We start from the raw sequence: 18,758 nt of genomic DNA, 5'->3' as shown, positions 1-18,758 counted from the left end.
TTTGAACCCAGGAGGTGGAGGTTGCAGTGAGCCAAGATTGTGCCATTGCACTCCAGCCTGGGCAACAGAGTAAGACTCCATCTCAAAAAAATAATAATAATAATTTATGTATGTATATATATGTGAAACCCAAAACTATAAAACTACTAGGAGAAAATATCTGTGAACTAGGGTTGTGTGAAAACTTCTTAGATATGACACCAATATGATCAACCGTAAGAGAAAACTGGGCTTAATTAAAATTAAGAATTACTACTCTTTGAAAGACCCTACAATAGTACTAAAAGACAAGCCACAGACTGGGAGAAAATATTTGCAATGCACATATCAGATAAAGTACTTGTATCCAGAATATATAAAGAACTCTATTAAGATTTAATATTATTAAATAGGACACAAAAAGCAATTTAAAAAATAACTAAGAGACTTGAACTTTTCATCAAAGAAACATATACAGATGGCAAATAAGCACATGAGATGATGACTTGGACATAATTCATCATGAGGGAGATGCAAATTAAAACCAGAATTAGATACTACCACATACCTATTAGAATGGCTGAAGTTTAAGACTGACCAAACCAAAACTTGGTGAGATTATGGGTCAAACAGAATTCTTATACACTGATGGTGGGAATACATAATACTACAATCACTTTGAAAAACAGTTTGACTGTTACTTAAAAAATTAAATATATACCTACAATATGACCCAGCCACTACATTCCTAAGTACATACTCAAGATAAATAAAAAAGCACATGTCCATACAAATACTTGTACATGAATATTCACAGCAAGCTTGTTTTCAAGTGCCAAAAACTGGAAACAAATGTCCATCAATAGTGAATGGCTAAATATTGTGATACATGCATATAATGAAATAATATCCAACAATATCAGAAAACAAAACAATATAGGTGAATCTGAAAATAATTTATCCTGAGGGAAGTCAGACAAATAAGAATGCATACTGCATAATTCCATTTATATAAAATTCTAGAAAATCCAAATTAATCTACAGTAACAACAAACAGATCAGTGCTAGCCTATGGATCAGTATAAGGGAGGGATTACAAAGAGGCATAAGAAATTTTGGTAATAACAAATTTGTCGTTATCTTGTTTGTTGTGATGGTTTCAGAGATTTAGATATATGTCAAAACTTTCTATGTGCAGTTCACTATATGTCAATTATGCCACAATAAAGCTACTAAAAAATGATACTGGCAAAACTTAGTGAAATCTACATCAAGTCAAATATTTTGAAGTAATAAATGGTTTCAAGTAAATGTTAAGGTAATAAATTATACTTTCAAAATTAAAAGAAACAAATCTATCACAAACTCCCATATAGCTAAAAAGATGCATTTTGTTTACATCTGTATTGCATGAAAAAAGAAAAAAAAGATGCATTTTGCTATAGTTTTACCTAACCCTGAAATTAAACACAAGAAGGAAAGGAGATTTAAACCATTAAAGGAAAAAAAAAATTTTTTTTTGAATAATTTAGCACAGGAGTTAAAAAACTGCTGTGTAAAGGTTCAAACAGTATATTCTAGAACAGGGGTCCCCAGTCCCTGGGCAAGAGACCTGTACTGGACTGTGGACTGTTAGGAACCAGGCCACACAGCAGGCGGTGCACAATAGGCCAGCAAGCATTACTGCGTGAGCTCCACCTCCTATCATATCAGCTGTGGCATTAGATTCTCACAGGAGTAGAACCCTATTGTAAACTGTGCATACAAGGTATCTAGGGTTGCATGTTCCCTATGAGAATCAAATGATAAATGTAATAAACTGGAATCATCCTGAAACCACCCCCCACCCCAGTTTGTGGAAAAACTATCTTCCACAAAACCAGTCCCTGGTGCCAAAAAGGCTGGGGACCGCTATTTTAGAATTTATGGGCCACATCATCTCTGTTACAACTCTTTGACTCCGTTGTTATAGCAGGAAAGTAACCATAGGCAATATTTAAAAGAATGAGAGTGGCTGTGGTTATAGCAGGAAAGTAACCATAGGCAGTATTTAAAAGAATGAGAGTGGCAGTGCCACAACAAAATGTTATTTATGAAGACAAACCATTATAGAAGGGTCAGCCAAAGAAAGCAATAAAAATAAATACGATCACGAGCAATAATGGAAGGGCAGCCATAAGCAGGAAGAAGATCTTATCTACTACTACTGTACTAGAAGGAAGCAAACAAGAACGTGCTCTAAAATACACCTTTGGGGAAAAAAGATGGAAGTTGAAATAACTCCCTCCTAATAGCTCTAATTAAGTAGATGAGGCTGCTAACAGCTCACCTGTTACAACTGCTAACAGGAAGAGTTGTAAAAATTTTGAATTGTATCTGAAGGAATAAATAAAAGAAAAGTCTAACAATGATAGAAGTGTAGATCATGAATTTATAATAGTTTCAACACACAACACTGCATGACTTTTCCCCACTAGCCAAGGTTTAGCTTAGAGTGTGCCTACCTAGACTAATCTAGGATCAGAATTCTCAAAAGCAAATCTAACAGGACAAGGGCAGATGGAAGTTTTTGTTAGAAACCACTTCCAGCAAATAACGAAGCCAAGAAGGAAGTAAACAATGGCAGATGTAGTATGACACACTAGGATAAAAAAAAAGCAAGATCACAGGACAGAAGGTAACTATGAGGCTGAAGAGCATTGGAAAGGGCAATATTAGAAAAACAGGAGATAGATGATTTTGATTAAAGACTAAGATTGGAATTTTAAATTTATGATGTGGAAACATTCCAGTGATAAAAAGGTCTAGGTTTTTAAAATAGGAATGGATAAATTACGAAGAATGGCAGTAAGGGTACCAAAGTTAAGGAATTTAAAAAAGTACAAAATGTGAATGCTAAGATGAGTTAGTCACAAGGACAATGAAGTTATTCACACCTAGTGAAACTGAGATAAGGCTGTGTACCAAAAATTCACACACGAACACCACAAGTATAAATTATAGACTTTCCTTGCCCAGACTTTCAACAGAATAATTCTTCTTACTAGTTTTTAAATGTCTATGATACTATCTTGAAATTATTTTTTAAATAAAAAGTAGTAAAATCCTATACACTAAATCACAAAATACACTAAAGCACATCCACACCAATACTAAGAAAATAAGGTTATAAAATTAGATACTCTGGCACCAAAAAGAAAAAAATCTGCCAGGTCTTTACATAAACTCTTAGATCTTTTTCTGAAATTCAGTTATTGAATAGGAAATGTGTACAAAAGAAACAAACAAGTATTTATAAGCCTCATTTGTTTTGTGTTAATATGGCTATCATACGACCTATCCATTACATTCCTAAGTATGGCATATACTCAAGATAAATGAAAACATATGTCCATACAAATACTTGTACATGAATGTTCACAGCAAGCTTGTTCAAAGTAATAATTATTAGACAGTGGTAAGGGAAAATAAAGAGTACTCTGATAGCAAAACTATAAATAAATGACAAACTGTAAATTTACATCTTATAATGCTTAACTTTATGTGTCAACTGGGCTAGGCCATGGTATCAAGATATTTGGTCAAATGTTTTTCTAGATGTTTCTTTGAAGGTATTTTTTGGATGAGATTAACCTTTAAATAGGCAGATTTTTTGTACGTGGACCTTATCCAGTTGAAAACCTAACAGAAAAAAGCCTGACTGCTTTGGACAAAGAGAAAATTCAGTCAGCAGACTGCCTTTGGACTTGAACTGCAACATCAACCCTTCGCTGGGTCTCCAGTCAGCCTGCCTATCCTACGGATTTTGGATTTGCCAGCCTCCACAATTGTGTAAAACAATTGTTTAAAATAAATCTCTCTCATGCGTGTGTGTGCACGCACACACACTATTGGTTCTGTTTTCCTGGAGAACTCTGAAAATAAACCCCTTAAATGTAATGAATAAAGTTACTTTTTATCTTGTAGAGAATGAGCATTAAAAGATACCAAATAAAGAATCTGTAACAGAAGATCAATGTGCGTTTGAGCCTAGGAGTTCAAGACCAGCCTAGGCAACACGGTGAGACCTTGTCCACCTTGTCTCTACAAAAAAATTTTAAAAATAAGCTGGGCATGATGGTACATGCCTGTAATCCCAGCTACTCAGGAGACTGAAGAAGGAGGACCCCTTGAGCCCAGGAGGTCAAGGCTGCAGTGACCTGTGATCATACCACTGCACTCCAGTCTGGGTGACAGAGTCAGAACTCTCTCAAAAACAAACAAACAAACAAAAATCCCTGTGGGAATTTACTATAACTCGATAATTAAATTAGTTTCTGTAGCCGATGATTAAGCAAACTAGTCGCTAAACTTTTGTCGCCCAGACACTTTTTCATTAAACAAAAGATTTTAAACTTCCTTATGTGTAAAATAGAAGTATTCTGTTTTTGTTGTTGATCACTGTTATGGACCAAATAATTGCATATACCCAAAATTCTTATGTTGAAACCCTATCAATAGTATTTGGAGATAGAGTATCTAAGGAAATAATTAGGGTTAAATGCGGTCATAAGAGTGGGTCCCTAATCCAGTAGGAGTAATGTTGTAAGAAGAGACACCAGAGAGCTCACTCATGCTCTCTTTCTCTCTCTGCTACGTGAGAACACAGCAAGGAAGAGGATGTAGGCAACCCAAGAGGAGAGTCTTTACCAAATACCAACCCCACTGGCATCTTGATCCTGGACTTCCCACCTCCAGAACTGTGAGAAACAAATCTTTGTTGTGTAAGCCATCCAATCTATGGTATAATGGCAGCCTAAGCACACTAATACAATGCTGAGTCTGAAGTGGGAGGTGGTGGAAGTGATATTTTAAAGGAAAGATAGAGAGCTTGTCTCGGATTACAACTGAACACTATTTAATACTATTCTACAACCTAAAGATAATTCTGCTAAAGAAGTCAACAATACAGTAGCTCTATAATAGCATTCACCATACAAAATACTGGAATCATTTATCTGTCTTCACAAATTAAATAGTAACAAATAGTAACACAGCCTCTACAATTAAAGATTCACTGAAAAAAATGCATGATAATAAATGGGTCTTAAATCTTAACTCATTTCAAGCTATAAACTCATTTCATATGCAAGTTTCAATAATACTTTTCATACTTAAGAAGCTTTCAAATATTTCCAAACTAATCCCTTGTATGAAATATATTAAAAACTCTTGATATAGTAACTCTTACCGTAACCCATTCCTTTGGTCAAAAGCAGGAATCATAGAGTTAGGGTGTTCTGACATTAATGCAACAAGCAGCTGTAGGACATCCATTAGATTGTCATCCTATAATCATTTTAGAAATTGTTTTTAATGAGGAAAAAAACAACTTAATTGAATACTGAATACTTCTGAAATAGAAATTTCAACATCAGAAATATAAGTAGACATTATCTGTGACAGTTATTTTTAACAAATTATGTTCTTTAAATGTACACATTCACCTCTGTAACTCCAAATATACATAAAATAGCAACACAACTTCTTGTTTTGTGCAGGGGGACAGAGTCTCACTCTCTCACTCAGGTTGGAGCTCAGTGGTGTGATCTCAGCTCACTGTAACCTCTGCCTCCCAGGTTCAAGCAATTTTCATGCCTCAGCCACCCTAGTAGCTGAGACTACAGGTGTGCACCACCACATCTGGCTAATCTTTGTATTTCTGGTAGAGACAAGGTTTCACCATGTTGACCAGGCTGGTCTCGAACTCTTGGCCTTAAGTGATCTGCCCACCTCAGCCTCCCAAAGTGCTGGGATTACAGGTTGAGCCACTGTGCCTGACCTCAAAACAATTTCTTTGGTTTTTTTTGGTGGTTGTTGTTTTTTGAGACGGAGTCTCTCGCTCTGTCACCTCCTGGGTTCACGCCATTCTCCTGCTTCAGCCTCCAGAGTAGCGGGGACTACAGGTGCCTGCTACCACGCCTGGGTAATTTTTTGTATTTTTAGTAGAGATGGGGTTTCAACATGTTAGCCAGGATGGTCTCAATCTCCTGACCTCATAATCCTCCCAACTCGGCCTCCCAAAGTCCTGGGATTACAGGCGTGAGCCACCGCACCCGGCTTCAAAACAATTTCTTAATCAAAGAAATAAAATGCCTTTTATGTTATACTGAATGAAGATTTTGTAAAACATAACCTATAGAAACAGTATATCCAACATTATTGTTTTTTAAGGAAGGCTTATATATCAAGAAATTGTGGGGAAGGGTTATTCTTTATTACAGAAAAATATATTAGAGCTTCTAAAATGCTAATAAATGTTGCAAATCTGGTGGTAGTGGTAGGGGCAAGATATTATGTATCATTTCTTAAACTTATCTGACCTGGAATATTTTATTCACTGTGCCTCTCCAGAAACTAGTTCTAAAAGAACACTTTGTAGGAAATGATAACCGGATCGTTTTCATATACAGTATTACCTATTGTCACTATAAAGATAAACAATAAATGTTTACTTCGTCAACATACCACTAATATGTGGTAGTATTTGATAACATTTACAGAATAACAGCACAGGAACATACATGAGCTCCAGACCCCCAAAAAACTTCATGAAAATCCTTCACTACCTTTGTTGCATACACCAATATGTATGCATATCATTACAGCCAAGTTGGACAATACTGACACAAAAAGGAAAAGGCAAACAGCTAACAGAATTTAGTTAACTTGGTTGCCCTAACTCTAGTTTTCCTTCACTGCTTTGGAATTTTTACTATGGAAGCTACTTATATACCTAATTTTCAATAAGTTAAACAGATGATCTAGAGCTAGGACACTGAATCTTTGAAAGTGTTATTTACAGGACCTGAAACTTTCCTAACAATAAGGAATCACTGTGACTTCCAGTTTATCTCATACAAAGTACTTTATTCAGTCCCTTAGGGTTAATAAAAACAAAATCACATATATAGATCACATGAAATTCACCTGAAAACTGTTCAAATATTATATGTGGTCAGAAAAATCTAAAAATTAATAGAATTGCCTATTCAAGAGGAAAAAATATAATCATTAATGATTTTGAGTCAAATATTACTCAATCATAAAATTTAAGACATTCTTTTATACTTGAATTAACAAAGAGATCCAATCATTATCCCTTATTTAAAAATTAAAGAAGGCACTACTCCATACTAAAATATATTAATTCACAAGATATTAATTATAATATAGGAGTATAAACTATCATTTAAAATGCTATGATATAGTCCATCAATTCCTAAGTTTTACTAATTATAGGTAAAAATCTAACTAAAAAGAGATGATTTAGTTATATTGCAACTGACATATATTGCATTTTCCTGGTACTAAAAAATAAAAAGAAAAACAGATATTTCAACCTATTTAATTTTCAACCTTCTTTTCAAACACATAATTTTAAATCCCATTATAAATGAGTTGTTTAATATTTGAACACGTAAAGTCAGTGGGAAGACTGTGTTATAAATTTTTGAAAGTTAATCATTTTTAGTCATTTTCGTAATCTATTTTTTCATTTGTTACACTGGTTTCTGGAAATACACTGAAAGTATGCTTTGGTATACTTTATTATTAATTCAATGAAATCCAATGTTAGTACTTTTTAAAGCTTTTCATGATGATTCTCAAGATTCATCTTGTGGTAATAAAGGATATTGAAATAAAGATTGCTAGGGCTTAGTTCCTAAGTAGATACATTTATTTCCCATTACAGTTACATAATTATTGAAGGTTTCTTTACATTTTTACTTTTAAAAAAGTCCAATGTAGCTTCAAAAGTTAAAATTTCAAAATAAAAATTCAAATATTACCTCATGCATAGTCAGTAGGTAATTAAGAATGGCCTGTAATTCATCTTCCTTTACTCCAGAATCCTTCAAAAACATAACACAGGTATCTTATGTTTACATGCAAAAAAATGTTTAAAGAGAAATTATACACATAGATTTGTCAAGTTGGTCAGCTACTATAAATATAAAAATATAATGTAATAGAGAATCTAAATGTAAAACAAAAATTTGGGGAAGCACTAAATACATCAACGCTCCAGACCACGTAGAGGTCAAAAAAGATTTAACATCAGCTTCCTGTTTCCAACAGCTTGTATAATACGATAGCCTACTTACTAAAGCTACAGAATCCTGAAGTCAGCAAAAATAATAAGTAATGATAAATTAAAAAGTAATATCCACACCTACTACGCCTCTAAATACAGAAGACATATTTTTGACTGAAATTAAATGTGGAGAATAAAATGAACAGTTTCTGAAATTATCAAGTTAAAATGTCAAGTACCTAAAAATTAAATAGTAATTTCACTGGGGGGGAAAAAAAAAACACTGCACTTTTAAATATGAGCTCATTATGAAAATTTTCAACCGTTCTATGAGTATATTAATCACTAAAAAAGCTGCAATCTTAAAAAAAAAAAACCACACAAGAAGAAAAGAAATTGGAAAATAAAAACAGTATGCATTGGGAACGAGCAACAAAACAAAGACAATTCAAAGGATACTTTTTTTAATAAATGGAAATAAGGTATATGAATCTGAAAGGTATACTAAAAGTTAGGTTCACTTGCCATAATCTTACGTGACAACTAATAAAGCATTATAAAATCATATAGGAAAATACTGACAAAATATTGGTAACAACTACATTTATATACTGCTATCTTATAAAATCAAAATGCCTTTTTTAGAATGAAAAATTTTACTTTACCTGTAATAGAATGAAAAGGGACTAAATATGACCACTTCTAAAGGCTCATACACCTACCTGGTACATTTATACAGAAATACTATTTCTCAAAATCTGAATGTCAGGTACAAGGAGCCTGCTAAAAATGAAATCTCCTTCAGGAGTATAGTGCTCACAGAAACATAGTAAATATTTGCGGAATGAATGAACACACTTGAGCTACTAAAGAAATTTATATAACATAAAACACAACTACCAATCCCTAATTCTGCAACAATTTATATCCATATAGGCTCCAAAAAAGAACCAAAACAAACATGGAAACATCTTTCAAAGTATTTTCCAATGTGTAACCATAGTAACCAAGCAAAGAATAAACAAAACGAGATTGTATTTCATGTGAAATTATAAGCCACAATACACAGTATGCTACGGAATAAGGAATGTGAACTCACCTTCATCACTAATTGCTTAATGAACATCAACAAGAATGCTCGTAGAGAAAGTATTTCTTTTTTACTAGGTCGTGGTCCATCTTTTAAAAAATACACATACACAGTTAGTATTTAAAGGACCTCAAAGCTGTCAAAGTATAAAATTCTTATTCCCAAGAGTTTTTCCATTTGTTTGTAAGAAACATAAAGGTCAGTCTCCTACAGAATGACCTCTTTTATGCCTCCAGAAAGACAAGTGTTCAATCTTACACATACTGTATACACAATATTTCAAACATACAAACAGGTTATGTTGAAACTACAATGAAGAAGTTTGTACTTTGAATAGGTCAAAGAATGTCCAAACATAAAAATGAGGTAACAAATAAAATTTGTATTCAATAATAATACACTTATTTTAAGACTCTGAGAGTATTAGTAAGGTAACAGAAGCTTACAAAGAAAAAAACAAAGGAAAATCTAAACTGTCAACATTATTATTATATATGAATTCAGTATGACAAAATTTTTCTACTGTTATCATTATATAAGCTAATACAAAAATCTCAAAAAGAATGCCTCACCACACGATATCATTCATGAAGAAGGGAAATACTATGTTGACTGCCTCTGACATCTCCTTCTCTGCTTGGAAAAGTCCTTGGTCACACATGGCTCACATTAAATCAATTTTCATGTCTCAAACATATAATTTCCAAGTAGAAAGCTTTTGGAAACCAAACACTCATTGTTCTAAGATCCTAAGTTAGGAACCTGTTTGCTCATATATTTTATAATTTTCCCCCCACTAATCACTATTTACAGATAGTTCTTAGACCACCAAAGCATAGGACCACCATGACCTTGAACAGATCAATGAAAATAGGAAGAAAATTGTTTAAAATTTGTTCCATATGATTCCTAGACATATAAAAAATAAGACTATAAGACTACAGTTAGAATAGGATCACAAAATGTGTCCAGTTCTCTCATTTGAAGAATGAGACTTTCCCAAGGTCACTAATCAGTTATAAAAGGCAGGCAAGAATACAAAACTAGCACCTAGGACAGTACACGCATGATACACCTACAGCACCATGAAATAGTCATGAGAAAATTCTGACCCAGTTCTAGATCTGCCACAGCCTTGCTAGCTTAAAAAGTTCATAGCTTGCTAAATTACAGATACCAGATTCTCTGAGACTAAACCAAGCTTATTTTGAAAGTGATATAAAAAGTAGTATGCCAATGTGAAAATCTTCGTAAATCACTAAACAACCAAAGCCTCTTACTACAATGAGAATGTATGTTATTGACTCCCCAGCATCTATTTCTTAATTTCAAGCAACAGCCCTTAATTTTTACCAAGTGACTGAAGTCACCTTCACTTTCAGACCATGTCTTTCAAGGTAGGGGATGCTTCCATTTCTAAGCAATCAGAGCAATTATAACCACAGAAATGGGCACATGATATAATCAAAATCAATAAGCAACAGAGAGACTAAAAGAGACTTTCACTGGAAACACTTTATATAGGCAGATGCTCTTACACTGGATTTAAGTTGTTATGGATGTGAAAGTGGACCAGCTGCTTGCTACTACAAAGGGAGCGAGTATGTGAAAACAGTCATCACAGAAGAACTGGTAAATGCAATGAGACAAATTCAGTCCTATGGTCATACTTGGAATACCTGTATCAAGTTGTATCTGAAACTGCCAGTTTACACGAGCTGATTACCTCACTTTATGATGTAAGCCAATTCCAAGGAGACTGCTATAGTTACAAACAAAAGAGCCACTCTATGTCAAAAGTTTTATTTTGACCCCTTATATGAACTGCTGGTCATGTTGAATGAATATTACCCTGTCAGCAAGTTAGTCCTCATTTTGTAAGAAAATAATTACTAACATTTTGTAATTTCATTACATCTTTAAGAGAAGCAGATAACTCCTACTTCTGTAAGAAACCCCCATATTCCCAAAACACCATTTTCAAGGAATCTCATTGTGACAATCCATCTCATATCAATTACTAAAAACTAATTTAAAATTTCTCGGCATTTTCAGTGCCTTACAACAACCATCCTAGTCATATCAGCTCCCCAAAAAACTCACATCAGCACAAGTAGTATTCTTCCATACAAGTAGCAAGTTATTAAACTCTAGAAACCACAATTTAGGACAAACTATTACCATTATCAATGAGATTAAAATAAAATTTTGCCATAATGGAATATAGAAAAGCTGCCCAAATATATGATCGTACTGGTTAAAACAAAAAGAAAAATTAAATCCTGATTTGTATTTGTGTAAACTAATATACAGACAGAAATTATATACCTAATCCTTTCGGGGTAATACCACTTCGATCCTGAGGATTCACTGCCCAGTAGTAGTACTTCAGCGTGTGCATGATGAGAAGCACTGTTCCAACTCTCCGAATGGTGTTATATATGTTGACTGTACCAATGAATTCCGTGGACAGATAAGTATAGAGCATCAGTTGAACCTACAGAATAAAAATGAAGAACTTAGAGAACCCCACCAGCATTTTATCTGTTTCCAGTAACACTTTCAGGCTGTTTTCTTTTCACCATGCTTCTTCCAAAAAGTAAAATGCTGAGCCTGATAATAATATTCATATTAGGTAACACATACCCATTGACACACAAGCACATGCAGACACACTCCTTATAAAACCAAACCAGGTAATTTCTTTTTTTATAGCAGCATTATCAAATATGGAAACTTTTTGCTGCATTATTCCATGAAAATAACTTTGTGATTCCTATTTAGCAACCAGCAATTATTCCTAAGCATGTGTAACCTCTTTATAATAGACTTATTACTTACACTATCCATGCATAGTTGTTTGAAAAATCTAGAATTTCTTTCAAATATAACATTTGCAGAAAATCAGGAGCTGAAATGACTCAAAAGAAAAAGTACTAGTAATGCAAAAGGAAAAAATAAATAGAACTAAACCAAAAGAAAACCATAGAAAAAGATATAGAGCTTAACTGAGGAGTATTAGAAAAACAGAATTCTATGACAGTAGCTCATTACAAGAAACATTCCAATCTAGCATTTTCATCATAACATTATAATCTCTCAACATGTGTATCATGTCCCCTAATTTGGAAAGGATTCTACTAATCTCATTGATAAGCAGTCTAAGAAATACATAAGAAGTTATATATTTTTATATTAACTTCAAAATATCACCTCTTCATATGTAAGAGAAAGAAATAATACAAGTGCTACCCCACCACTGCACATTTCATCGCAACAAAAAATTAGCCCACCCCGGTGGTTCACGTCTGTAATTTCAGCACGTTAGGAGGCTGAGGCGGGCAGATCACTTGAGGTCAGGAGTTTAAAAGCAGCCTGGCCAACATCATGAAACTTCGTCTCTACCAAAAAATACAAAAATTAGCCAGGCATGGTGGTACACACCTGTAGTTCCAGGTACTCAGGAGACCCAGGCAGGAGAATCTCTTAAACCCAGGAGGTAGAGACTGCAGTAACCCAAGATAGTGCCACTGCACTCCAGCCTGGGCAACAGAGTGAGACCCTGCCTCAAAAATAAAATTTTTTTTTAGTGAAATTATGGGTCTGAAACTCATCAACTATACTCCATTACTTAGAGCAGCAAAAATAACGACTGCTTTTGCTCTACTCTCATGTTGATCAAGAATTTTTCATTTTATTGCTAGAGGGTATATTTTATAAGCTGAACAACTTTAAGTATAGGACATATATTCTGCCCTTGACCATAGACCAAACTACTGATCATTTATAATTGAACATTTATGTTACCTTCCTGGACAATGAGGGCATTTTCCTTTTCAAACCTGCAATGTACCTCAGTGTCACCTAGGGATTTCTTTAGAGAGCAAAAAAGTAGGTACCTATCTTCCAGGTGCCCTACAGATAAACAATCAAGGCTAAATCAATTAGAGTGTCAGTGAATAAATCTAACATGGTAAAAAGTGGCAGGTTCTGAACCACTTAAAAGCAGGGTTTGGAAGATCATTGTAATTCACAAAACCATATATGTGTCTATACGCATACATATACATTGTGATCTACTGATTTGCTGCAAAATGTTATTTTGATGTAGCTACTGCTGTTCAAATTGATAGGCCCAATCCACTCCTCATTGAGACAATGTGACATGGCTCAAATTCTTAACCATGTTGTTTCAGTCCTTTAGCAAATATTTACATCTAACTATATGCATAACACTGTATCATGGAAATACAATGGCACGTATGCTGTCCCTAAGTAGCTGAAATACAATTGAAAAGATAAAAAAAAAAAATACACTTATATTTAAGCAAAACAAATCAAAGATAATAAATATGCCCACCAAAACATGAAAAAAGTCATGAAGCAATATGTAACTGAGTAACATACAGCTATGAAATATTATTAATTCAGAGGACAGATAAATTATTATAGAATAAACTGAAATCATAAAGAAAAGCTTCACTAAGAAAGTAGGCATTAAGACAAGCTTTGAAGATGAGTAGTAGAATAGACAGACAGAATACAACAGAAAATTTCAAGCAAGAAAAATGATGGCTGAAATAAAGGTTTCCCTAGAGTTAGAACAATGGTTCTCAATCTTGACTGCACATTAAAACAACTGGAAAACTTTTTTTTTTTTTAATACTGATGCCTGAGTCCCATCCTAGTGAGGCAGGAGAATAGGGTCTAGAGGCAGGGAATCTAAGGACTTCCTAGAACTAAATCAAATGGAAACACTACTACAGCTATGACAAGAAATATCCTCTCCATTTAATAGGGCATACACCGAGTAAATGACTTTGTAACTTTACTGCATTGTCTTCATTTACATAGGGCCTACACCAAGCAACCAGTGGAAACCTCTAGAGGTTATTTAAACTCCAAAAAATTCTGTAACGGGGCTCTTGAGCCCCTATGCTCAGGCCTGTTCCCACACTGTGGAGTGTACTTTCATTTTCAATAAATTTCTGCTTTTGTTCCTTCATTCTTCCCTTGCCTTGTGCATTTTGTCCAATTCTTTGTTCAAGACACCAAGAACCTGGACACCCTCCACCAGTAACACCAGACTGATGAAATCAGAATCTGCAGTGGAAGTGGTGGGATTCTATGTTTGTTTGTTTTTAAAAACCTACCCCAACTGATTCTATTAGCAGTCAAGACTGAGAACCACCACTGTAGGGAAACCTTTTGGTACCTCCCTATCTACTGAGGATATTTCCATTTTTAAGCTAGAAAATCTAGAAATAATAATTGACATGAAGTCCTTAGATAAGGAACTACTTCATTTTGAGAACAATGGGAAACCATTAAAACTTCTGGGGCTAAGGAATGATAAGAATCATATGTTAGGAAAATATTGGGGTTGGGCATGGTGGCTCAAGACTGTAATCCCAACACTTTCTGGGGCTGAGAGAGGAAGATTGCTTGAGGCCAGAAGTTCGAGACCAGCCTAAACAACAAAGCAAGACCCCAGTCTCTACAAAAAATGTAAAAAGTTAGCTGGGAATGGTGGTGCACACCTGCAGTATCAGCTACTCAGGAGGCTGAAGCAGGAGGACTGATTGAGCTCAGGACTTCAAGGTTGTACTGAGCCATGGCCATGCCACTGCACTCCACCCTGGATGACAGAACAAGACTCTGTCTCAAATTAAAAAAAAAGAATATGTTGGAATTCCGGCAGAATAGTGATAAGTTAGACAAAGAAATGGAAAACTGGAGAAAGTTAGTCTATTGAGAATGATACTGTGGTAAAAGAAAAATGAACAGAGGCTGGGCCTAATGGCTCACATCTGTGATCCCAGCACTCTGGGGGGCTGAGGCAGGTGGATCACGTGAGCCTAGGAGTTTGAGACCAGCCTGGGCAACATGGCAAAACATCATCTCTACAAAAAAATACAAAAATTAGCTGTGTGTGGTGGTACACAGCTACAGTCCCAACTACTCAGGAGGCTGAGATGGGAGGATCACCTGAGCTGGGGAGACGGAGGTTACAGTGAGCTGAGATCACACCACTGCACTCCCACTTTGGTGACACAGTGAGATCCTGTGTCAAAAAAAATAAGTAAATAGAATTTAGTAGCAACATACAGAGATGAATGAAAGACCTCAAGATTACTCATATGCTAATTATGAATAAACCTTCCCTCATTCACTCATTATGTACTCCAATAGCCACACAAATTGTGTTAACATCTGTCTTTCCCACCAAATCTAAATTCTTCGAGGGCAAGTATCAAGTCTATCTTGTTCATCACCATATCCACAGCATCCACCATAAAGTAGTCACTCAACAAATATCTGTTGAGTACACAAAGGACCATGGTAGACAAGAAAATTCATCTCTCCTGCTAGGTCATTAAAAAGATGGTCTCTGAGCAGATCTAAGATAAATGGAAACTACAAATCACTGGTAGCTCCCTTTTCCAAAAGCAAAGCTTTTCACATCCACACATCCAGACCTTCAACTTTTACCCAGAGGTGGATTGACCATGAAGCTGATAAAGCTTAAACTTTATGACCACTGATCTATAAATGTTTCTTCCAAGACCCTAAACCTAATTTTGTATGCATTATATTGTATTCTTCTTAAAAAATTTCCCACATGATAAACATTTGACCTTCAAGTCAAACAAAATTTGGATCTGCCCTTTTTTATGACTGTCTTCACAATAAAATAAAAGTGGATAAAACCCCTTGTGGATACATAAAGCAGATGACTAAACAGGAGAAAATGTTAATATTATCAACTCAACTGCAAATTCTAAAAAGGAAATTGAGGAAAGTTATTAAAAAGTAGAAGAGAAGAAATAGGGTATAATAATACTAGGAAACTAAGAAAATCAGAAGATGAATTTTTTTTAATTCCCCTCCAACTAAGTATCTAATAAGAGGCTTTCTGACCACATCAAAAGAGACACAAAGCCTTACAAATATGCTGATCAGTAAGACAAAAAAGTTTCTAGTAAAAGATTTAAAAAGTGACTTGAAACAATCCTCAAAAAGAAGACTGAGGGTCATGGAAGAAAATGAGGTCCAATTTGACCTGGAGATAAAAACGCTACAACCTCCAGCTGCCTCTTTTGATTATTTCCAAATGGCAATCAGAGTCAGCAGCTGTTTTTCTCTTTAACATTTTAAAAGACCAGCTGAAAATAAGATATTAAGACTCTAGAAAAGCAAAAAAAAAGTTTGCAGACTTTTTTCTGACAACTAGAATAAGTAGGTGCTATTCCAACTTAAACAATGATACACACTGCAAGTGGACCAAAAGGCAGAAGGGGAGAGAGGAAAACTGGGCTTGAAATAACACAACTTCTAACAAAAATTGTAGATAAGATAGATACAATTATGCAATTTAAAACAATGTTCTGTTTCAAGTTATGCTTAATACTGCCACTACTGAATTTTTAGGACAATGTATTACAACAATAGGATTTATTAAAGATTTTGTTCATACACCTTATCACAAATTCATTTACATTCACATAGAGCTAATTGGTTTGTTGTTACAAAACTGAAAAAAAAAATTCCACAAATGTTTTTATAATTTGAATTAATGTGAAACTAAAATGATTACATGAGACTAGTATATCATGCCTTCAAGGAAAAAGTGACATTTCAGTGGTACCTGTAAGAATGAAACTCAGTAGTTCATCACGTTGGAAGGCAAAAGTGTGAAGTAAAAAAGAGAGAGAGCAGGCGCAGGGTGAGTTCTTAAGAAATAGAAAAAAAAAGAAAAAATATATATGCATATTTACAATTGAACAAAGCTACAGTTACTAGGAAACATTATTAATTACATTAAAACTGTCTAACTTTGATTAACATTTAGTAAATGAAGTCTCTCTCAAATAAAACTTTATTTCATTTAATTTCCGAAAATAAGGACTATACCTGTATCTTTTAAATAATGACATTTACACAGAATATATTCTTTGTATGTGTGTATATATTCTTTGTATATATTAATACACACACACACACACACACACACACACACACACACAGACACACACACAGATTTGCAATTTTTCCTGAGGAGTAAAAAAGAATGCTTAGTCAAAAAAAGCAATCCACTGAAGTCCTGCAAAATAGTACATAAAAAAAAAGAAAATCCTCTCAATTATCACTCATCTCAAGCACAAAAACAGCAAAGATAGTAAAACAGTATCAATATACAGATATATATTACCTTGGCTGGGGTATGAATCCATATGGCAGGATTAAGAAGAACGTGATCACACAACTGCTTGAGCAGGGGCATCCCATTCTGCAGATTACTCAGATATTTTGAAAATGCAAGGCAAAGTTCAAGTACCGCTCTGCTGACATGAGATTTGGAAGACTGCAAAAAAGGTAGTTCAAATGTTATTACAAATTCAAGTCAAAGTAAGTGAATTACAGGCTATCCCTACCAGGAAAAAAGTTGGCCCACAAATTATGCTCAAAGTTAAAGATGCCATGAAGGTCACTATCACATTTGTTTAATAGAGGAATGGAGGCAAGGTAAAACAACAAAATGTTATTTTAGTTTGGGTAATTTTCTGTAACCAAGGAGACATTCTTGCAGACAGAATTCCTTAGCCACTTAGAGAACAAATGTATGGCCTGTAAATTAAGAATCAAAAACATAAAATATACTTTACCTTTTCAAGGCTATATCCTATTACCAAGAAGCCCTTACAGGCAAGCATCTGCTCCTGCATAGCAATTGAGTTCTTCAACAATTCCATGATAAAGGCCAGCAAGGTTGAACTACAATTTTTTAAAAAGGCAACGATTAAAAAACATATTCTATTTTTTTTAATTAGGTTAGATAGATGTAACCCTTCCATTCACCTTAATAAAAAGTTCTCCATTTCAAAGAAATTGAAGCTCCACTAAAACTGCTTCCAACATTACATCAGAACTAGATTTTTAATGTAGGACTAGGAGTTACTCAAATATTTATTTCATATACTTTATCCCAAACACAGTAATAGGTGAATTACTTAGAAACAATGACAAATGTTCATGATATAGAGAAAAATGAGCAACTTCCAAAAACAACCAATAACAAATACTTATGAAAAATATAGTAAGGCCTTAAAGAATAGATATAACTTAGATAAGCAAGTATATTCAACTTTGAAGTGTTAGGGGCCAAAAGGTGAGAAAAGACAGTGGAGCAAACAGAGTAAGGTGTAAATCCTCAAAATGTGTTAGGGCTCCAGACTTGCCCAGTCTGAATGGAGCAGAGGGCACATGAAGAGAAAGATGAGAAAGTTAACTTGTAGGCAAACCTGAGGTCCTTGAACACTAATTTAAGAAGTTTGTTCATTACCCCAACAACAAAATTGTAATTCTTCAGTCAGTCTTGAACACTTTTAAAACTGAACAGGGGCTACAACCATGCTCTACTACCTACAATTTTTAAAGATTCCCAGAAGGGAAAGGAATAAGGTCAGTTGTTACTGCCTTCTCAGAGAGAAGTCCCACCAAAAAAAAAAAAAAAGAGAGACAGAGAGAGAGAAAGCATGACCGGCAGCCAATCTCCACCCCCACATCAGTGCTTCCACTGCCAGCAATTTCAATAAGGGCATAAGGGCATAA

General features: G+C 34.5%; 1 protein-coding gene across 1 annotated transcript in view; it reads right to left on the bottom strand.

Moving 5' to 3' along the window:
• LRBA (LPS-responsive vesicle trafficking, beach and anchor containing) overlaps positions 1–18,758 on the bottom strand; it is a 785,611-nt gene that overhangs the window by 653,036 nt on the left and 113,817 nt on the right. Inside the window, exons 12-17 of the mRNA XM_011956584.1 lie at positions 17,813–17,921; positions 17,359–17,511; positions 11,475–11,643; positions 9,156–9,235; positions 7,812–7,874; positions 5,210–5,307 (exon numbers count right to left, since the gene is read on the bottom strand). Coding sequence (XP_011811974.1) covers positions 5,210–5,307; positions 7,812–7,874; positions 9,156–9,235; positions 11,475–11,643; positions 17,359–17,511; positions 17,813–17,921 — 672 coding nt within the window. The remainder of the gene's footprint in view (positions 1–5,209; positions 5,308–7,811; positions 7,875–9,155; positions 9,236–11,474; positions 11,644–17,358; positions 17,512–17,812; positions 17,922–18,758) is intronic.

This window comes from Colobus angolensis, unplaced genomic scaffold, assembly GCF_000951035.1.
Source record: "Colobus angolensis palliatus isolate OR3802 unplaced genomic scaffold, Cang.pa_1.0 Scaffold111, whole genome shotgun sequence".
NCBI classification, from domain to species: domain Eukaryota; kingdom Metazoa; phylum Chordata; class Mammalia; order Primates; family Cercopithecidae; genus Colobus; species Colobus angolensis.
The sequence above is the reverse complement of the archived record's forward strand: the minus strand, read 5'-3'. Positions and strand labels throughout refer to the sequence as shown.